The sequence below is a fragment of the Phodopus roborovskii genome, unplaced genomic scaffold (assembly GCF_943737965.1).
Source record: "Phodopus roborovskii unplaced genomic scaffold, PHOROB, whole genome shotgun sequence".
In the NCBI taxonomy this organism is placed as follows: domain Eukaryota; kingdom Metazoa; phylum Chordata; class Mammalia; order Rodentia; family Cricetidae; genus Phodopus; species Phodopus roborovskii.
Window position 1 is genome coordinate 16,538,181 of NW_026126447.1, and position 23,793 is coordinate 16,561,973.

General features: G+C 39.2%; 1 protein-coding gene across 9 annotated transcripts in view; it reads right to left on the reverse strand.

Moving 5' to 3' along the window:
• The window catches only part of Nfib (nuclear factor I B), a 398,396-nt gene that overhangs the window by 180,514 nt on the left and 194,089 nt on the right, over positions 1 to 23,793 (reverse strand). For all 9 annotated transcript variants that reach the window (XM_051188114.1, XM_051188112.1, XM_051188111.1 and 6 more), the window contains exon 2: positions 22,294 to 22,825. In XM_051188114.1, the coding sequence (XP_051044071.1) occupies positions 22,294 to 22,825 (532 nt within the window). The remainder of the gene's footprint in view (positions 1 to 22,293; positions 22,826 to 23,793) is intronic.

Consider the following 23,793-nt stretch of genomic DNA (forward strand, 5'->3'; position numbering starts at 1 on the left):
GTGTGTGTATGCAGGACCTATAAAGGCAGGGCCTCACATATCCCAGGCTGGCCTAGAATTTGTTGTGTAGCAGACAATAAACTTAGAATTCTGACCCTTCTGCCTCTATCTCCCAAGTGAGGGATTACAGGCACGAGCAAATGGTACTGCTTATGTCTGGACTGAGGATGGAATCCAGAGTCTTGTGCATGCTAACTAAGCAAGACCTCTACTGTGATATATCTCCAGTCATTTGCTTTTATTTATTGACAAGGAAGCTGGAAGATTTGACCCTTTTAAAGAAAATAACAGCTTCCTGAAGGCACATGGACTTGCCCCAAATTTCCTCTGTCTGTCTTGATGGCCAGGTGAGTGAGCCTCTTCCACACATTGCCTGATGCCTGGGTTCTAAGCCCTTGCTCATTCCTGAGTAAACGTTGATCAGCACAGAGGTTGTTCATACAGTTCCTGACACATCACAGCTAGTCTGGCAAGGTAACTTCTACATGGCTAAAATATTAAATTAATAACTACAGAAACATCAAGCCCCACAAGAGAGAGTTTGCCCCACGTTGCCTAACTGACGTACATAGCTGGGTATCAGTGTCATTTCTGACAGGAGGTTCTCAGAGAATGAGTTTCACTGGCTGTCTTTAAGTGACTTGTTTGTTTTGTTTGTTTCTGACAAAATGCTCATATATATATTTACAAGGCTGTATCACTCACAGAAAACAAACTTAAAGAATTTAAATTGAAAATAGAAATCTCTGCAAATCCCCCTATGACCCAAAATAATGGTGCATGAGAATCTGTACCTACTTCTCTGTGGGGATCAAAGTGCCCCTTTTAACTGCCACATTCCAGCCTGCACAGAAGAGCTTCTGTGTAACTAGCTCGGGAATAGAGCATCCTGACTGTAAGTTCCCAGCTAAGGGCTTCAGTGTCCTTTGGGACAATGGACTCCTCATTCAGGACAAGTGCAGTACTAGCAATGATCAGTGCTGCATGAACTCAAACTGATTCAGCCTGAGCCTTCACTGTTCTCACAAACATTTCTAAAAAGAAACCGAATAAGAAGACAGAAAACCTATATCTGTGTTTGTGGATACAGAAAACTAATGCATTTAAACACCAGGGAGGGCTTTGTTGCTCACTGCTAACCCAAGGAGAGAACTATAATTTCTGATGGAGGCATATATCCAACAGGAAAGAAGCAGGGAGAAGCATTTACTGTGGGGAGAGAATGAGAATCATCTCTTCCTATAGGCACAGTCACACAGAGATGTGTTGACAGCCATTTGACTGTTTCACGATACACAATTATAAAGTACAACTTACACCCCTTGGCAAAGCAGAAAAGACACTTAAAGGATGTTTTGTTGGGGGAGGTTGGAGAACTGACCCATCATCATCACCATCAGCATCATCACCACACACATTATGATACATTTGGCAGTAGGTCTTAAACCCAGGGCCTTGTACATGCTACACATGTGCTTTATCCCTGAATGACACACCTAGTGAAGTACATCTTCTAAATGAAATAGTGCTGTTGATGTTGGAATGAGTTGGGCTGTAGCAGGCATGGATTCAAACCTTGGCTCTGTCACTAGCTGATCAGTCATGTACTCAGTAGTTAACCTTAACTTCTGCCTGTTAAGACAGGCATGGTTGGCCCTTTTAGGAACTGTAAAGATTTCATTAATCAATTCAAAGGGCACATGGGATATTTTCAACATGCTGTCTTGTGACTGCTGCCATAATAATAAAATTCAGAAGGCAACACCAGCTTGCTGAGGTAAGGTCATTCCTGCAGTCTTCTAGCACATTAGCTTTCTCACTATGATCTTCCATCTTATAGAAGAAAACAATCCCTTGAGCCAAAAACAAGAGAATAAAATATTTAGAAATAAAATCTTAAGGTATACAGAAAACCCATGAAGTCTTTTGCTTAAATCTTCTGTAAACCAAGTAGCCAGGACCTACAGTAACTATGATGAAGTATTGAGTCTTCTTAGAAAAAAAAAATCCAACAAAAAATTTTGTAGAAAATGAAAAGAGCTGATTGTATATATGTGGTATCTATATATGTCAATACACTAGAGAAAAAGAACCCAACTTCTCTTACATGTGAGAACAGCAGAACAAGTATCCTAAAACACGAGGGAAGTACCCAACAGCTCCGTGAGTGGGCCTGCAAGGGCCTTATTTCCAAATAGACATTGGGAGCCCATGCTTCAAGCTCTGTGTCCCTATGTACTGCTCTTGACTTGCTTAGTCCTATCTTTAAGGGAGTTTTATTTTTCCCAATGTGTCCTTTGTGTTTTGTACAATGAACAAATCCAATTCCAGGACCTCACACAAGAAGCATAACAGAGTAGAGGGAAACAACTGATAAAAGAAACTCAGTTCAGGAGAAGAAATGAGCTGGGAAATCACAGTACTATATATTGGAATTAATAAGTCCAAATTGAATTATTTACAAGTCAAATGTAAAACAAATGAGCACTTCAGTATTTTCTGATATATGTGAATAAGTTAAATGAGCTTTTAGGGTTTTTTTAATACATAGAGTATATTACTTAATGTACAAACATTTGTATCTGTCCCTGTATCCTATGAGGTCAGAGGACTCTTCGTGGCCTAAATGGATGGTTAAGAAAGAGCTCTGCCAAACTCCTGGAATCCAGTTGCAGTGAGGGAGGAATGATGAGCAAAGGGGTCAAGACCAGACTGGAGAAATCCACAGAAACTGCTGACCTGAACAAGGGGGAGCTCATGACTGATAGCTGGAAAACAATCATAGGACTGACCCAGACCCCATGAATGTGGGAGTCATAGGAGGCCTGTGTATCTATGGGGCCTCTGGTAGTTTATCCGTATTTATCCCTAATGTATGAATGGACTTTAGGAGCCCATTCCCCATGAAGGGATACTCTCTCAGCCTAGACACACAGGGGAGGGCCTAGGCCCTGTTCCAAATTATATGACAGACTTTGGTGATCCCCATGGAAAGCTTCACTCTCCCTGGGAAGCAGAAAGGGGATGGGGGGGCATGGTGGATGGGAAGGAAAGGGAACTGGGATGATATGTAAAATAAGATTGTTTCTAATTTAAATTTTTAAAAATTAAAAAATAAAGCTATATGAAAAGAAAGGAAGGAAGAAAAAAGAAGGAAGAAAGGAAGGAAGGAAGGAAGGGAGGAAGGAAGGAAGGAAGGGAGAGAGAAAGAGCTTTGGAGACAAACTACAAATCCAGCCTTTGTTTAACTAGGTCAACTGCAGAGTTGTCATTTATGAATGGACAGAAAAGCATCTACCTTATAGACTTTATGAGGATTAACTGAAGCCTGGTTCAGTGGTTCATTCCTATAATCCCAGTACTTGTGATGTTGAGGCAGGAGAATCAGTACCAATTATTCAAGGCCAGCCTGGTCTTAAAAAAAAAAAAAAAAAAAAAAAAAAAAATACAATTGAAGTAAGTGAGTGACACAAATGACTCATTAAACAAAGTTTAGAATATAACACATGTATATACTAAATGTCTGCTAGACAGCTACAATGGCCACATGCAGGAAGCCACCTCAGCCTATAGCATCCTGCCTTCTTAACTATGCTATCTATTGTGTGTCAGTTCAGTACTCAGGCCTGAAAGTCATTAACTCCCTCAGCACTCCAAAACAACTTTCAAGGTTAGTATTACCTCTACTTTGCATAAGAAATGAAGCCCCTGGGATTTTAAAGCACTTGCTGGGACTCCTATCATATTGCTACAAACTATAAGAATCTGATTTTCAATCCAGTACTCAGGGGTCTCAACCTTTTGACACTTGTTCCCATGGCTTCTCTAGCAAGTTCCAACTCAGTGGGTTCCTAGTCACTTCGTCCTATGTGGCCCACCACCAGACTGATGCTACAGAGCTGGAGAAATGATTGGATGTACCCCAATGCCACATTTATTCTTGGTTTTTGTCCAGCTAAATCAGCTGTCTTTAGGAGTGTGACGTATGCTCTACCTCCCAGCTCCATGGCCCTTCTTGGTCTCACTTCTGCATAGGGGTGCTAATAATCACCCAGAGTCCACCATGCTTCCATGATGGGCATAGTACAGAATGCATCCTGACTAGTTCTTCCAAATCCAGCTAAGCAGATCTCCCTGGCATGTTAGTGCTGCACGTGCCCTACAAAAACAGGATTAATTATTGTTTGTTTGTTTTTGAAACAGGGTCTCACTGTGTGGCTATTGTGGTCCTGAAACTCACTGTGACAACTGGGCTGGCCTTGAACTCTCAGAACTACCTACCTCTGCCTGACTCTGCCTCCCTCTGCCAGCCAAGTGCTGGGATTAAAAGCATGCACCATCAGGCCCGGTCTGTTCTATTTTTAGGTTTTACCTTTTGCAAATGTGAACTGAAAGATAATGTAAAGATCTGATATAGCTATAGTCACAGGACTGCCCTGATTTTCTTTAGCCTTTTCCTGTAATTATCCATGAAAAAACACTATATTCTGAAGTAGATATCATTTATGGAGAATAAACTGTATTAGGAAAACTCAATAGGAAAAGGTGCTGTTGTTTTGTTTGCAGTATGTCACTGTAAGAGGCCACTCACCGCCTTTAGCAAATAAGTATGAATTTGTATCATGCCATACTTTAGTCTAACAACAAAACACAGCTCATTAGACACTTTTTTTTTTTTTTTACTATTGAGCCAGGGAGCCAAACTTGGCTTTTAAAATATAATGATGACCAAAAACTAAATTCAGGTAACTTTAATTAGAAAAAAGCAATTTTGTAGAACAATCTGCCTATCATATTTTAATTGCTTATAGAATTATTTTGTCAATTATGAAATATATTTAAATAAATGATGCATACAATATTGACATTTCCCACTCAAGATGATAAACAATTAAAATATTACAATGAATAAAAAAATTTATAAACATGTAAAAAAAAATACACTAAAACCTAAGAGGTGAAGTGTTTAAGAACAGTTTCAAAACTAGAATTTAGTAGTAACAAAAGGTAAAATTAGTTATTCAGAAACATTGTAGAATCTGAGTTAGAACAGCATATTAAATTCTTTAACACACTTTTAACAAAAGATCCAGTTTGTCACACACATATGTATTCTCAATGCAGAGTACAGCATTGCCAAACACAATCCATGCAGGTAGACTCCTAGTAATAGTTCCTTTTGTTTTGTTTTGTCACATAGCCCCTGAGACCTCCTCTCTGACCTTTCCATCACAGTCCCACTGGGTCTCCTCCCAGCAAAGCTCAGCACCTCTAACTATATTTAGTAGTGGGTGAGACAGTTAGGTAGTATATGCCTGTTTCACTGCCATTAGCTTTTTCTGCTAATCTACACCACAAGTAACCATGATCTTTTCTAATTGTAAATGACTTGAACAAAGTCATAATACTAAATAACCAGTACAGTATTCTTATTCTCCAAATGCACTCTTAACCAATCTGTATATTTACACCAAATGTTTTATATTTTTCCTGAATTATGCATTTTAATAATTTTATAAATACCTACCTCATGAACTCTGTATGTACAAAATCACATTCAATACCAGAATATATACTTATGTGTACACAATATAATACAACACTTTAGAAAAGCTGACAACCATTAAATGACTAACAAGGTAAGAATGACTATGAAGTGATGATTGAGGAAAAGATCCCAGTGCCAAAACTGGGCACTTGAAAACATATAATCAGTAAAATAATTTTTAATAACATTTTTTTCAAAAAGACAGGATCTTACACATAACAGCTGGTTTGGGGAAGTATGGCTAAATATTAATAAGATGAAAAGGGGAAATGCATACATGTCATAAAGGTACATAAATATCATATGCCCATATCATTATTCAAGCCCGTGAAAACATTTGTGGTTTCCTACATAAATATCACAGTCCCAAATACTTGTGTTTAGTCAACAGTTAATATGTATGCTCACCTTCGTTTCCAATTACTTTTACTTCAGCGATCTTCTTATAGCCTAAATTAAAGGTCTTAAGAAAAATGACTAGTAGCCATGTATTCTGGATTCTAACAAGAAATGTTACTGGCATCTAGCATATCTTTATGCTCCTAAGGAAGAAGGCTATGCCTCTCTTGAAGTTACCGAGTACTGACATGAGGACAGTGACCTGCTCTAGGTCTCTACTGTCCCTTGCAGGGACGGATTCTACAAAGGCACAGAACAACCATGATATCTGAACTCTCACCATAATTACAGTATTTGAAAAAGTGAGAACTTCAGGGGTTTTTCTTCCCACTTTACTAACAGTCTTCAAATTAATATTCTGTGCCCCACAAAAGGGACACTTGGTCTTCCAGAATCCTCAAGAAAGACAGGAAGTGCTCTCTCACAGAATAAGTACTGAAGACCTACTATGTGTCAGCACTGTGAAAGCTGATTAAAATCAGAGCTTATCTGTAAAAGGTTTTAGATTGGAGTTGAGGGAGGTGTTTTGCTTTTAAAAACTAGTCTCACTATACAGCCCTGGCTGTCTGGGAACTCACAGAGATCCACCTGCCTCCGCTTCTTGAGTGTTGGGTTTGAAGGTACATGCCACCACACCCAGCTGTCGGTAAATGTTTTAATATGTACCTGCAAAATGAGAGGTGTGGTTCAAGCCCTTCACAAGTATTTTCTCATTCGACTCTCAGAACTGCCAAGTAAAAGTGCACACCATTCCAGAGCTCGGGAAACCAAATCTTAGCAAATAAAACTAAATTACCCAACCACGCAGTGAGCATTACAAACCCATCATTCAAACCCACAACATGGTCTAGAATATGCTCTATGACTGACATGGACACACCGTATGGTTTCATTTTACTCATTCTTAAAATTTAAAATATATACACAGTGGGGTGACATTTTGAAACACTGACCAATCACTAGAAAGATATAAAATAAAGAAGTCCCAACAAACAACAATTTACCCAGTTTGAAGGCTTTCCCTTGTGCCACTCCAGTAATCAATCTAGTTCCCCTGTTGTCCTATAGACAGTTTAAATTTACATGCATTTGCTCACTAAATAAATGCCACAAACTTCCTGGGACACTTCCACATCATGGCTTTGCGTTTTGTCATGGCTTTGCCTTTCCTGCGCTTCTACAACATCCAATTTTATTCATGTGTTTTTCTATCCCCAAGTGTGTCTGAGAAACGCACCTTAAATTTGTTTCACAAACCATCAGACTAGAAGTGAGCTTTTAAAACACTTTCTAGCCTGCCTGCTTCTTCTTCAAATCCAGTCATCTCCAAGGTGCTCCCAGGGACAGGACACACGTGAAACATAAGCTTCAGCTCAGGCTTTCCCACTAGGAAAGGATACTTACCTTTGAAGGGTTCTTTAATGGACCTTTCAAACAAAATATAATGTTCCGTTTTCTTAAAACTGAACTTAGACAGAATCCTTAAAAACAGCTCTTAAATAAGAGCAACTATATACTTTTTTTAACTTTTTTAAGTTACAACTGAGATAAAAGATGCACACGACACAAGAGGAAAATGGAGATAGTAATTATCAAACTAATCTGAAAATCACAGAGATCCAGGGACATCCTGAAAACCAGCTGAAGAAAGCTCCTACTTTTTCTTAAAATATGTGACTTTCAAGTTAAAATCCTTTTTTCTTAAATTGGTTTCAAACATTTATTCAAACACTTCAAACCATTTCTTGCTGGGAGTTTAACAATGCACTTTTAATGGATTCTCTCTGCCCCCCTCCTCCCCCGCTACCACACCCATGTTATTAGCTTGCTGTCTGTAACTTTAAGGGTGTGTTTTCCAGCCACCAGGAAGGGGAAAGGCAACTTCCCATGGAAAGCATGGCTGCAGGCTGACTTCCTACAACACTTCTTATGAAGAGACAGAAAGAAAATGCCAGACCCTTGAGTCAACTTATTTCAAGAAAGTGGAAATAATAATATGAGATGTTTTATGACATTTGTCTATGCTTCTCTTAAAAAGCTGTTGCTGGTGTCTTCATAAACTAACACTTTTTATTAGACATGCTTACTCTTCCTCTGCAGCAGTAAGACTGACATAAACAACCAAAGAGGCTTTGGTCTCTTAGGCACAATATTCCAAACTGTAATCTCTTGAGATTCCACCAGCTCTAAAACTTCAGGGAAGGCTTCTTTCTTTGAAAGCAAGCTTTTTTTTTTTTTTTTTTTTTTTTTTACGTCTAGACTGACCTAAACCATCTGATTATTGGAGTTTGAACTGAACAACATGGAGATGTTACATAATACTCAATAACAAATAAAACCTATTAGAAGCTCAATTTAGCAAGAGCATTGAATCTTCCTAAGTGCTGCTTAGCATGAAGGGGACCACCCTGTCCCTTGGCCAAGCTAATCAGAAGCCAAATTCCCAAAATGCCAGAGTTAAGAGGTCTTGGAGAAGTCCTCTAGAAACTGAGTCACTGAGAGACTAAGTCCCCCAGGTACTTGACAGAAGTAGGGCCAATAACTGTTGTCTCTTATTTCAGCAAGCTGCTTCAATCATTGTGCAGCTCAGGGTGAAATCTGCCAGTAAAAGAAGGAAGGAAGGAAGAAAGGAATAAATTCTACTATCAGATCATTAAGTAATTTAGCACCTAATTTTTCCATTCTATAATACAAAGATCCCATGCTCAGAAAGTTACAATTTAAAGTACATTACGTGAAATCATATCCATATGTATGTTTTCTTCCATATGCATCTTAAGAAAATAACAAACAGAAAAATAATTTATCCTCAGCCCCTAGAAAACAAAAACTGAAATTAAAAGAAAGAATGGAGAAAATCTAAATTGTATATTTTCGTTCCTTCTAAAAGGCTTAAATAACAGAATTCTAAATGGTTTGTTTGTACTTTCCATGCAATATGTAGATTAACCATGAAATTCTGTTTGGGACACTTTGACATCTGTTTTCAGTGCGTTACAATGAAATCTGGGGACTTGATACATACATTTGCTGTAATAAAACTGTCACTAATCAGTGTTTTCCAAAATATTGCCCATAACTATTACTATTCAGTAGTCTCATTTGCATGATCTAATACTGTTGCTACATCGTGTTTTTCCCTGACAATGTGGTAGCTGGTCCCAGGCACGTGGTCTAAAATGGCTGCATACCACTCCGTAATCTCGCCCTTTCCACAGACTGCACAGACGATGCAATCTGTCCTGGAACAGACTAATCCATCCTCCTTCCCAAGATGCTTTTCCTGGAACTAGAGCACCAAAAATGAATTCACATCCCAAGTGTGAAACACTCAATAACAATAAAGACGCCCACACTGAGGAGAGAACTCTGCCTCGTGGGGCTTGTACCACAGGAGACATAAACATAATCCTAACTGAAGAGCCCTTTCGACAAAACCATAATGATGCTCTTTGAACAATGAACGAAAGATGAGTCTTTGACTAGCATAGTTCATTCCTATGAACTTCAGAAGCAGACTGAGCCAGACTTTGAAACTGAGTCTGCTTCATGCTCTCTAGGACTGATCAGAGGTTTTACCAATGACAGATACCATGACCACAAGTTTACCAGGTCTTAACAGCTGGATAGTAGACTGCACAAAGGTTTCTATTCACACTGTGTGTGTCTTATACATCATATACAAAACATGGGTCTCTTGGGGGAGGGAGGGAGCAATTCTAAGAATACAAACACAGTATTCTCCAAAGAAGAAAACTTGCTAAAAATATTTTTCTACCTACTCTCATTCTAAATGAATTCCAGATTTTATCAGTATTTGGAACTATGTTCATATTGCTCAAATCTAATATAATTTCATTTTGTCCTCCCATGAACTCATCTTAAATCTGAAATATGTCTCTCTATACACATGTTTTATATTACACAAACGTTGGATACAAAAAGCAGATTAATTGTGAGCCCTAATGCTGTGTTTGTTAGTACTGAGAAGTCATTCCAACTGTTCCAAACGGGATTAATGCAGTATAACGAGTCTATTTAATTATTGTAAGACCAGTGATCCTCATATTACTATAAGCTGCTTTTCCCTTATTTGAAGACTATAAATGGAACTAAAATTGCACATGATAACTACAGGTCATACACTGAAACATGATGCTTGATGTAGCAGGAAGAAAGAGACATTTCAGCATTTCTGAGAGCCTACAAAACAGAGACAGTGTAGTGTTTAAGATCCATGTGGATGTTCTCATTGTAGCATCAAATTAACTTACATCATAAGTGTAAGCAAAGCTTTCAAGTGCATTGGAAAGACACAGTAACAAATGTTAGAAATGTTATCAGCAGCAATCCAATTTGAATGTTGAAAACTTGAGGATACACTGAGTTCTAGGAACTCACTTTTATAGATGTTTGTGTTTCCTGTGAACAGAACAGCAGCTGAATGCCAGTGTCTTCTCAAAAAGAAAATGCACACCACAGATTATTAGAACTTACGAACCAGAATCCAAGCAAGCTGATCAATGTTCCAACCAATGTTCCATGCACACCCTAGTTACCCTTTAACTACTAGATAAACATGAAACAACTTCTCATCCTGACCCCTGATGAGATCTTGTGGTTCTATGATAAACAGTATCACCAAGTCCTTCATCTAGGAATGTGTTTCTTCTGCACACAGCATCAGCATGACATATGATTTAAGATAGTTCACTCTTAATGTCTATACCTTCCAAATCTTTGTGCAGAGTGAGTGAGAGGAACAGTCTACTGGCCATGGAGAGCAGGACCAGCCAGTTGCCCAGGAATCTGGCACATGAATTTAGCTCCAGGCCCGTGGGGAAACCAACCAACCAGAGCCACGGAAGTCAAACACTGATCCCAAATTACCTCATGTTGAGGAAAAGCCAATGTTTTAACCATTTCTCCTTTGACAATCAGTTGTTCTTAGTAAAAGTGAAATCACTCTAAGCAATAAATACTAAATTCTTCCCTCTAGAGATCATTTAATTAATTTTTCGGGAAGCCACAAAAAGGAGGAATAGGAAAAACTGACTTGAAAGAGTCAGATGGCAGTGAAATTAAAACAATTCATGTAACCAATTAAGCAATCTGAGGCTTTGACCCAGACCAAGGGTCACACAGCCTTTCTGACTGATAGTCTCAAAACCAGTGCTTGTTCCTTTTAAACAGCTGTCCAGCCTCATCACATTATCCCCACTTCCATTCAATTTGACGTAAAATGTAAAGGAAGCTCTTCCAATGTTGGTGACTTCCTTTTGCTACACAGAAGACTTCCATGTTCCACTGCAGGGTAACATCCATTACAAGTACTGACCAGCACACCCTTTAGCTAACACAAGGGAAGCTTTATATTTACATAGCCACAAATAAAATTATGTTACTCCTTCCTTTGAAATATGCCTATATAGATCAAGAAAACTCTAAAAAATATGAGGACTACTGAAATGATACAGTGATTCCAATTTAAGTAGATTTCAAAACTATACAGCTTTAGCTAACTGCAGATGCCAACCTTCAAAGTTCTTGCTAACAAGGACCCATACACAAAAGTAGGAATAGAATATTGCTTTCTTTCCTGTTTAGGATGTATTGATGGAGATAGCTACTAACTCACTGCTGGGTACTTGTTTAAATATTCACATTCATGCTTAGATTGCTTCTCTGGAAGTCTTTAGATTATGCTATACTTCACACATAGTGAGAACAGCTATTATTAAATGAATGCTTTACTTACATGATTTCACAAATCCTAAAGGAGTCATTATAACTCCATTTTCATAAAAGAGAAAATCAAAGCATGTGAAATGTGAAAGACTTAACCAGAGCCACAAAGCTGGTCTCGCTGCATGCGCTTAGTGTTAAATATTGACCTGCTCCTATACTGCTAGTTTGTGTCACCCTGACAGAGCCACCTGGGAAGTGAGACCTGAAGTTCGGGACAACCTCTGTCACACTGGCCTGTGACCTGTCTGTGGAGCATCATCTTAATTGTTAACTGATATTAGAGAGCCCAGGTCACTGTGGGCAGTACCACCCCTAGGCAGGTGGGACTAGGCTACATAAGAAAGCTAACTGAAGCCAGAGAAGCCAGAGAAGAAGCAAGCCAGTAAGTTTAGTTTCTGCTTTAGATTCTGACTCAGATCACTGCCTTGACTACCTTCAGTGATGAAATATTACCTGGAAGCATAAGGTGGCATAAAATGTTTCTTTCCCAAGTTGTTTTTGGTCATGATACTTAACAATAGCAACAGAAAACAAACAGGAAGTTTATATGTCACCAAGATGATGGTATTAAGAAACACAATTAAATCAGGAGGGTGGACCCTTCATAAATGAGATTAGTGACTTGAAGAGGTATCCCAGTACATTTTCTGCCAAAGCGCTGAAGGTCAGTAACATGTATGGTGACCCTTGCTGACCTCTGACCCTGTACTAAGAGCCTCCAGAACTGTGAGGAAGATGTATTTTGGAGTCTGTAAGCCAGCCAGTCTACTTTGTTACAGCAGTCTAAACTAAGACATCTCTTTGCAAAACCTAAGGGTTATTCACTTCTTAATCCATAAACAACCTTTCTCAATTCTTGTCAGATAAGCCCTATCTCTCCCCCAAACTCTTAACTCCCCAAAACACATGTGTGTGTGTATACCCCAGCACCCACTGATTAGCCACAGACCAGAAACTGACCACACTGAGATCACTTTAACAATCATTAAAGAACTAAGGAATGTGTCTGGAAGAATGTCACAGATGTTTCTAAAACCCTTTACACCTCAACTCCACTGCCATATGACCCAACAGCCCACTAACCACACCCAAACTCTACCCCAGGGTAGCATCACCTGTGCTGGCTGTGCCAATGAATAAACAGAAAGGCAGGTGGGCTCATTCCTCCTCTAAATGGTTTCTATAAGGAGAGGAAATCCAGGCTGCCAATCCAGTGAGGTCGGTGGATGTTTTCCAACTGTCCTAGAACTCTGAACCCTAAGATTCATCGTACACAGGGTTTGAGTTTAAAGGCATCCAACTTCCCCGATACCCTGAGAATCCCTACAGGAAGACAGTTTAATACAACCACTAAAAGGATTTGTTTAAAGGAAATTTCTCACCTGCTACTTGTAGGAAAAAGAATGTAATGAGAACCCAGAATTCCAGTGCTTTTCCCAGGATCTCAACACCACACTGTCTCTCATCTATTGGTGTATCCACTCACGTGAAAACAGTGTGCAGCACAAGAAAAAAAATGCACACTCTAACTTAAACTTCCTTCATTCCTCTAATAATTTAAAAATAAAATGTAACAGTTTGCATTTTAAACATTTAATCTGGCAAATATAGGAAAAATGAAGTATAGTGTCATATTTGGCAATGAAAAGATTGGTAGGATAAAAATATCTCTGTTCTAACATTTTAGAAGACATTTCCAATATTTTTAAAATTAAATTATTTCACTGCTTTGAACAAGAACCAAGGTAAAATTCTCCCTTTTTGAATATGGGGGTTTCATGAAGAACAGAAAAACAATTTTACATTCCTTAAGATAAACAGTTAATTTTCTATACTGGACAAAGCCCCTACAGAAATAAAATCTGCATATTTACTACTAGGGGTCACTACTATGTCAAGAAATTTAACTAGTTACCACAATAAGAACAGGGTTCTCCAAAACTGTAACATAGTTTAGAAGATAGCACGCTCACTCCCTGGGTGTGTAAAGTGCTTGTTTTTGTCTTACATGTTCAGCACATGTGTTTTCCCATGCTGGGCTATGATCTCAGTGCCAGGTATAAGTCAGCTGTTTTAAGATTGGTACCTGAGTAACCAAACGTGCAACTAAATTTGTCACTTTAATCTACATAATGACAATAAAGTACTTTTATTTTAACAGCCAAAATGTTGAAAAATAATTACTAAGGAAACCATAAATATAAAGGGCTAAGAAGCACGCCTCAGTGGAACGGGGAAAGGAAATTGTGATATGTCATCACAAAACACAGAAGTTGAAAATCCACAAAGAATTGATCCAAATCCCTCCAAAATCCTCAACAAAATCCCCTACCTCCTATAGCCAGCAAGGCTGCAAATTTGTCCCCATCACTGTCAGCAAACAAAAGAAAGTCACTTCTACAGCCAGACCATGTCAAACAGAAGATGTGGCTAGACCAGAGGGACGCCTTGAGTCCACTGGTGTGTAAAGTATGGGCTGGGGCCTTTTTGTCAGCTATTACCATAAAAGAATAAGAGGAAACAGTGACATTATTACACAATAGAAAGGTCAAACAGCTTGCAGCCATTTCATGACCCAGACAAGTCAAGGTCAAGGGATTCAGGTAGCAACTTAGCCAGGGCATAAGTTACAGCCCAAATGAATTGTTTTAACACATCAGCTTTGGTCAATTAAACCTAACAAGGCAAGTTGCATCCCGTAGCAGGGTTCCTGACACCAAGGCCAGAAGCTGAGACCGACCTCATAAAACAAGGCTTTTAACATAGCATAGCAAATTTAAGCTAATCCATCCAGAAACTGCAGATGTCAGAATAATAAAATACAAGTTGTCTAAAACGAGAACATTTTTCACACTTTCATACAAATGCAAGTGGTGTCCCCTACTTATATGAATTACCCTGAATAGATCCTATCTCAAACCCTTTGTTGCCATCTATATGCCTGATCATTTTTTTTTTTTTTTTTTTTTGGCCCTACTTTCAACCCATTATTGTTAAAACTATTGTTTGCCTGCATGTTTACCAATATAAATGTACAAAATCAAGCTTTTCAAAAACAAACAAACAAAAAAAAACTATTTTCCTTCAGTATCAGAGTATGTGTGTGTGTCACTTAATAGTACTTGGTGCCTGTTAAATATTTCTTTGCAGTTTTACAGAAGACATATTTTGATATAAATGTGTCCATGTATTTTAAAAATCAGTGCATATTATTTAGTTGAATTCCTACTTTGAGAAATAGTTGAAGCTATATATAACTATAACTTTAAAAGTGTATGTACTTAGCATTTAAGACTTTTTCTCAAAGGCATTTTGCTTTGTACTTGTTTGAACAAATTTTGTTTTCTGATTGTGCTGTATCAGTAACTTAATGCATGCTCTGAAGTGCCCTTAAATGGGATTCTGAAAACATACAACCTCCAGGCAACTTTTCAGCTCATAAAATTACTTCATCCATCACTCCATATTTCCAATTATATAGTCTTTATTCAGAGTTCTTTAATTTGTCTGTGATTCATCAACAATGTCCTGTTTAAACTATCATCATAAACAGAGAGAATATGTGTTTAAGTGTTTTATTATAAACAATGTATTGATGCACATGAATGACTGGCTCTTTTCCTTAGAATACTGCTTTGCTCGAATTATAAGAATTTTTTTTTTTATTTTAATGTGTGGCCCTCAATTCTGCCTCAAGGTCTTTCCACCTCACTGGTTAATTGGTAGCCATTTATCCCAATTTTCTGAATAATGTAACAACCAAAAAGCCCAACCATTCAAGTGTTATTACTCTCACATCCTGAAACTTCCAGTTAATACAAGCTAATCCTAAAGACACACTCCTTGCTACACACACAGAGTTTTCTGATGATTTATTCTCTATGCCAAATCCTAACAACTAAACTCTGTTAAATTAACCACATCATATAAGTAGAGTCCCAGGACCTAAGAAGTCACTTTAAAAAGAGACCATGTACCACACTGCCACAGAAAAGTGAGCCCAGTTAAAAAGAAGCGAGGTCCTTGGTCTTGAGACACACCACTGTCCCAACTCGAGTTTTTAGTTACATCGCCACAGGACCTTCAGATTTCTAAAACGATTCCTCTTTTAAGGATGAAAAGCTGGAAAAGCTTTGTGGGCTGTGCTGCCTGCTCTGTCACAGCCTGTGTGCTGACAGACTCCTACAGGGTCATGAGTTCTACTCTCATACAACAAAATGCTATTCTTTCATAAACTAAAAGAAACTTTATCAGAAGCTACTTTCCCAGCAGAAGACTGGCCTTGCTCTGTGCCATCATTTTCAGCTAGTTAGTAACGGTCAGTGTTAGTGTGAGCTGTGTGCTATTCTCAAACAAAGCAGTAATTACTCCTTTGAAGATAAGTTAGTTATCCTGTAAGGCCATTGTGATGACAGAAACGAAAACTAACATATCTCAGTGTTTAGGAACTGCAGAGGATTCAGACTCAGGCTGGCCATGAATGTCGTCTTCCTCAGGTTCTAGATTCTAACTGTTCAGCAGAAGCAGCAAAGGGAATGTCACAAACCAAATAATGGGCTTTTTCATGTTAACTTAGCAGAATCAAGGCTCATGTGGAGAAAGACCCTGCTAAGTTTAGTATCTCGGATGGTTTATTTAAACTGGAGTACCAGATTAAAAAGAAGAAAAGTCAATGGAGATTAAAACTTTCATTTCCTTTTGGCAGTTTTCATTCAAATTCCAAATTTAGGGGGGAAGTAATTATGTGCATTTTTAAATCCTACTAAATCTTTCACAAATCTATACTTCTGTATTGGGAATGTTTGTGCTCATTGGAGATCGCCTGGCATACAAGCCTCACCACATTGAGCAGGGTGCTGGCTTGCACAATACCCCACCACCCTTCCTGTCACTACAGGACACAGTGCCCCTAAATTACCACTATTCCCTAGCAGTGAACACAATTTTGATTCTCAGTCACAGGAGACAGAGTACAAAGTGTGTGATTCTAAACATACAAATCTATACACATATTTTTCATTTCAAAATGCATACCGCTGTCTAAATGGGAGCAAGGGTGGGGTAGAAAAGCAAGCCCAAGGCTAGGGCCTCCATAGGATGCTTCCTTCACAAAATAATATACTGCGGGATAGTTTGATATTTGAAAATCATGATTGTACCAAATGGCCCCAACCCTGTCTGCCCTGTGCTCCCTTTTTCCTCTGCCTTGGAAAAGTGAGACCATATTAACAGCAGTGCAGTAGCCTGCCTCACCATATCAGGACACGGTTGCCACCCTTTCCAGCTGGCAGCCAGGGCCTTGGAGTTTAACTCTTGAGTTGTCTGGCAAAGCTACATTTGTGGCAGGGACACCAAGGCAGAGAGGGTGAACTGCTGGCCCCTTAGACCCTGTTTTGTCCTTATCAATGGGGAAATTGCTAAGTATCTAATCTTACAATATATGTTCTAACAAAGGTCTCATTAAGTCTAGGGGCAAGACATACCAATAAGAGCCCTTCTTTATCTTTTGAATTGTGTATGAGGAAGAATGCAAACAAGTGTGTACCAGAGTTCAGAAGTTCAGTCAAGGACTGGGTACCAGGATGGGAAAATTTAACAGTCATTTTCTAAATCAAACACGTATCCACACAAACTTCATTCTCTCTGATGTCACCATGAGAGCCCACCAAATTACCCCGCAGAGCAGCTTCATTTAAACAAGTTATGGAAGCTTATTTTCCCCCACAATGGGAAATACCTGCAAATGAAGTGAAAATTATTAAAATGTTAAAATGTGCTGTCAACTTGCAAACAATTATCTATTTAAGCTTTTCATAAAGAAATAATTGTTACCCAGAAGGATTCTAAGCTGCAGTAGCTGAAGGAGGAAAATCGCTCTGTGTGTGTGTGTGTCCTCACTAATGCCATGTGACAAGCAGGAAAGGTTCTGTTTCAAAGACAATAATGATTACAACTTCCTCTCCAAACAAGTCACATCTTTCACAACTTCAAAATACACGTCAATTATGACATCGTTTAACAATCGAGCAACAAGAGTTGCCATCCAACAATGGATCACAATTAATATTAAGGGTTCAACAAGGCTAAAGGAAGCTACTTGTTCTGGATAGAAGCAAGACTGCTGATCTCTGCCACACTCCAAAAACATGTCTAGTAAGAGTGGAAAGTATGGTCCAAAACTCACTTAGGCTGACTTGCTTTAAACTCCCATCTGGTAACTTCATAACAACAGACACTATCTCCTGAGATCTTTAAGCTTTGTGTCATGACCTCTCTTTTCTTTAAACCCCTCCCTGCCTCCCCAAAAGCCCAGTCCATGCTTCCTCCCCACAGCCACTCACACACACCCCCACCAGCATCCCTGCATCTCCTGGCTCCAGACAGGACACAGTCTGGCGACTCAAGGCCTCCCATAGGCCACACTTCCTTCTGTGTAACCCTTTGGGTAGAACTGCTAATCCTTTTTATTAATTAATGAGATAATGGTGGTTAGCTGGGAAGCAATATTAATGCTATCTAGGAAACTTGAACCAAAATTATTTTAGCCTTTTGGTTTATTGTCCATCTCCCCCACTCACTCTCCTGGTATGTGGAATTATGCACTAAGAATTTGGCAACATCTTGGCACAGAATTGAGGAGGTCAAGAATGACTGATTTTAACATGTAGCTCCCTCATTAAGGTTTTCTGGTTTTCTCATGTCCACTAACTAGAGACAGAAGGAGGGACCTCTCAACAAACTATTAAAAGAGGAGGAAGTGTAGAAACTGAGAGAACTAGAAATTGAATAAGAAATACATAGGGATGTAAATGAAAGCAACAGCCAGCCATCATGGGTGCACTTGCGTATCACTACACTTAGCGTGTCCCCACAAACTTGTCACAGCACACTCAGTACTTTAAAGATGGTGTGTCCTGCGAAGGTGTACTGTACAAGGCTTGCTGGTTTTCATTTGGTTTTGCTTTGCTTTGTTTTGACGAATGAAATAACAAAGACAGTATTGGGAATAGGTACCACCTGCCCAAGAATCATTGGACATCTTTAATATCTTTGGGAATATGGAGCCCATTTTAGAATTACTTTTCCTTAATCTGTCACAATCTTTTTTTAAGCATTAAAAGAAAAAAAAAAAAAGGAAGGGTTTTCTATTAGCTAAGCTTTGCTGCAGCAGACGAGCAGCAGCTTTCATTCAGGGATTGTCAAAAACTTTCCAGTGTGCCCACTGCAATGCGGATGCCAACCAACGAATCAAAGGCATTCAGCAGCTAGACAAAGAGGGTCTGATGCCAACCTCGGTGCCACTGGCAACCATTATTGGCATCAAACACAGTGTCTGCCTTTTTTTTCCCCCTCGCCTGGCACTTCACAAACAAAATGGCGGTTCTTGTAGCAACGGAACAGCAGAGGCGAATGAAGCGCAGCCCTCTGAATCAATAGCATCAGATGATTTTATGGACTGAAATAGAGTTGCTCCCAAATCAGTTACCAAATTTTAGGTAAAGCGGGGGATAGACACATATAATTTTTATAAATAACCATACTTAATACGACCCTTTGCTAATAGAAAGAAAAAAATAAAATGGACTGGATTGCGGTCCATCGGGCTGTATGCACGGAAGAAGCTGAGTAACAAAGACACTGCGCTTTGAAAAATATACTGCCCTGTGATGCAAAAGCCTAATAAACTACATATCAAAAATGATTTCAAAATATATAAATGTTCCCCCAGAACTCTATCAGATGCAGATGTAGCACTACAGTTTGTGTCAAAGCTCCAGTAACTCTTTCCACATTTCAGAAGAGATGAGGTTGCTAGGGATGGAGAAGGGGGAAAGTGTGGGTTAAACAGAGAGAGAGAGAGAGAGAGAGAGAGAGAGAGAGAGAGAGAGAGAGAGAGAAAAGCAATGGGAAGTTGGTCAATAAAGGAAGTTTATTATCCATCCATCTTTATTTCATCTTCCATTAGAGACAAAGTATGTGATCTGTAAATAGCCAAGAGGACTATTGACATTTCTAGATCTGGAAATTGTCAATATATTGTAACATCACTCCACACTGCAATGCGGATGCCAACTAACAAATCACAGGCATCCTGAGCTAAACAAAGAGGGTCTGGTGCCAATCCTGGTGCCAGTGGCAACCATCTTTGGCATTCTCTCTGTTCTTCCTCGTGTTTTTCTCCCAGTCCTTTATAAGGAGAGAGGAAGGGGGGGGGGGGAGTAATTGTGTTGCTCATTCTGTTATAAACGCTTTTCTCTCCTAATTTTTCTTTCATGCTTTTCAAACTACTTTATCTAATTTTTAGAATGAAGTAAGTATGACTTTGTATACTTAGAAGAGAAATAAAGTTAGGATATGAGATGAAGCATTCTGAGTGTCCACAGCCTTATATTTTAAACCCCACTTTCTTTAATAAACTACAATGCAAAATGACAACCAACCTGTACTTCACAAATAAAAAGATATAAATTTTGAAAAAGACAAAACACAAAAGCGCCCGGATGTGACTTCTTAAGAAGGGCCACCAGGTGTTAACAGGAGATGATGCAAGGGCAGGTGGCAGAGGGAACAGATGATGAGATGCACAGGGAAAATAGTGGATGGCTTTTATACTGGAGAAGTCACCAAACAACAAAATCAATGTTTTACCTGAAATTACAGTCTCTAAGACTTGGCTCTAAACTTCATGATTATCATGACCACTAGTGCCATGCCAAAAAAAAATATACATATACACATACATATATATATATGTGTGTGTGTGTGTGTGTGTGTGTGTGTGTATGTATACACACACACACACACACACATATATACATATAGTCTTATGTCTTTTCTTTTTTCTTTTTTCAATCTATCTTCCCAAATAAAGGACAGTCTCTATTGTCAGTTCAACAAAAGTAAGAGATTTGGCTGTCTGTCCCGGGACAAATTTGCATGTACATCCACTTAGGGACTAACAATCAAGAGTTAAAGTAAGAGCATGGTACAGATTTTCCCTCCCAACTAAAGAGTTACATGACCCACTTTGCAAAACTTTTCCTTGTAACCAGTGACTTTCACAACGGTTACAACACACAGTCCATCTAACGTGTACATACAGCCCACCTTAAAATGTCACCTCTTAGACAGCTGGCAATCAAATTGCCATGTGTTAATGAGCTTTTATTTTAGGACATCAAAGCTGAAAATATATTTTCCCCTCACCCATTATTACTTAAATTTGAGATCTTAACACAGGGAAACAGCAAATGTTGTGTTTTATTAGGAAATATATTTCCAAATGATGATGTCCAACACTGTTATTTAAAATCAAAGTAAAAATTCTGAAATGGCACTCAAGCGCATCTCTAAAACTAAGTCACTGGGAAATGAAGACAAAGGGTACACAGTAAGTACCTGAGTTCTGAGTCATGAGAGTCATTTTCTTATTTTACTTTCCTGGATGACAATAAAATACATAGCAACTTATTAAACCCCACATTTATATAACGAGCATTGGATAACTGTCTGCCACCTGGCTATCTGCAGGCCATCTTCCCTCCCACCAGGCCAAGTTCAGAAATGACCCACCATCTGTGGCAGCCCAAACTTGAGGCCACTTTTGGGATGGTGTTTTCTTAAAGGGACTTTTCCTATATGGGCTATATCCTGACATACTGATTGGAAGAAAACAAAGTCAAAAGTCTCACCTATTTAAGAAAAACAGAAACAACAAAGAAACATATCCGATTAACTCAAAAATCCTTGGCAATAGCACTGCCTAGTTTGCACTGTCCAGGCAACATTTACAGTACTCTTTATCGAGGACGTTAAACACGGTCCGGTATGTGGTCTCTGCATTCTTTTGAGATTTATTTTAAACCAGTGTAACCAGTCCCCTTCTGGTTTGCTCTGTGATGCTCTGTAAAGCAAGCTGTGACTTCTTCCTTGGGAAGCATTATGAATTTGCATTCAAGTAAACTAATAATAGAAAGTGTTCCCAAGTCACTGGCAAAGTATTATAAATTATTTAAATAAAAGCTGTGTTGCATTAAATCTACAGTGAATACTGCACAATCAAAAGGAACTATTGATAGAAATACAAAAATTACATAAACCTAGGCCTCTGTCAGATACATATTTTAATAGTGGCCAGCTTAGACATTTTGTAATGGTAAATTCTAATTTGATTTTTGGTACAACTGCCACTAGATTCCTGAGCAAAGTTCATCTACCTCGTTAGGTAAGAGACTAGTACAAAGATTATTAAACAGTGCTTCGGCTGCCATCAGGAAAGTTGAATTTTCAGAAGGGGGAGGAGAAGCAGCCTAGTACAGAAAATGAAGTGCAATAACTATTTCTTAAGATGACTCTGTGTCTGTCCTTTGGTCCTTCTTCAAATGCAGAAGCCTATCGAGGTAAGAAAGCTCCATGTCAATTTTCATGGCTCCTAAATGACCATAGACATGGAGCACAACTGGGCACACCAAGGTACCCAGAGAAGGCAGAGGCCATGTGGCGGCCTCCAGGACATTCTAGCCCAAGCTAGTAACCCCATATCTGGACATGTATGGGCAGTGTTAGCCCTGCTAGAAGAAAGAACAATCTGCTCCTACCTTGCTCCTGCACGTAGTATGCCAAAAACAAGTCAAGTTCCTTAACTGATACTGTGATATGGTGTGGCTGGACACAAAGTGCTGGGTTTGTGCAGTGTGGGGACTTCATGAGCCGCTCGCCATCGGTACTCTCCAAAGGGATGCCTTTGAACAGGATCACCATGACTAGATCCAGACGCCAGACTTTGTCTGCCTGTCGCAGGCAGTCGATCCTCCTAATCTTACCCTTCTGGTCTGGATTGGATAAGACACAGCACGGGTGCTTCTTGCCAGTCACGGTAAGCACAAAGTCCTCCCGGTATTCCTGGCGGATATCTTTGCGCAGTTTGGCCAGGAGCCTGGATGCCCACTTCTGTTTGATTTCAGGCTTTTCGCTGAGCAGCTCATCTTTGACTGCTCTTTCCTCATCCTTTGACATTCGTTTCTCATGCTTTTTAAAGTACTTGCGTTTTCGAGCCTGCAGGTTGAACCAAGTATAAGCGATTGCACGGACGTGTGGAAGGAGTGCCTCAATAAATGGGTGGAATTCATCCTGCAGAAGATGGAAAGAGAGGTGTACAGTCAGGTTAATTTCCAATGCTAAAACAAAAGCAAAAGATGCAATCCACTCCCAATTCAGCAGAAAAGGTAATTTAAAAAAAAATTAACATTATTTCCTAATTTAAAATGAACATCAGGGCAAGAAGAAAATAAAGTATGCCCCCTCTCACCAAAATTCATAAACTGGTTCTCCCTCCTACAGAGAAAATAAGGTATTGTTTTGTATTTTTACTCTGGTCCCCATCCCCCTCGTTCCCACCTCAATGTCATGCATCTATACCCTTTAAAATAAGGTGCTTGGCACCAAATTTAATATTCAAATACTTGATTGACCAACTCTAGCACTATGCAGTACCATTTTACTGCAGTGGGTTGGTTTTTGTTGTTGTTGTTTTGTTTTGTTTTGTTTTGTTTTGCTTTGCTTTGCTTTGTTTTTTAAGCCGGAGCAGAGCTTCTCAGAAGGCAGGAGCGATGCCACAGTTCATTTCTCTTCTCTGTGCCATAGAAACACAAAGCATGTAGATGCTCACTGTAATGCCACACAGTTCCCGCTTTTGGAGCATGCTCTCAGGAAGAGAGGCTGCTGGTGGCACAAAGAGCATGCGCCATTAAACTTGATCCATTTTCTTATCAAACGTCCAACATTCCTACACTGAAACAGCACCATTCCAAGAGTGGTAACTAGAGAAACCGGTCTGTAGTGAGGGAAAGTGGGCAAAGGACACAGCTTGTCTATCAGCGTCCTGAACACAAGGTTTCCATACTTTGAACAGAGCGTTCTCTCCCTGCACCACTAACATTAGCTTCCAGCACACTCGCATGTGTGTGTGCACACGCGCACACACACACACACACACACACATTCTCTTTCTTTTACATACACACTTTCATTTTTAAATAAGTTTTAAAGTTGAAAAGAAAATGACATGATGTTCTTGCCACAGCTTTCCTACAGGCTCT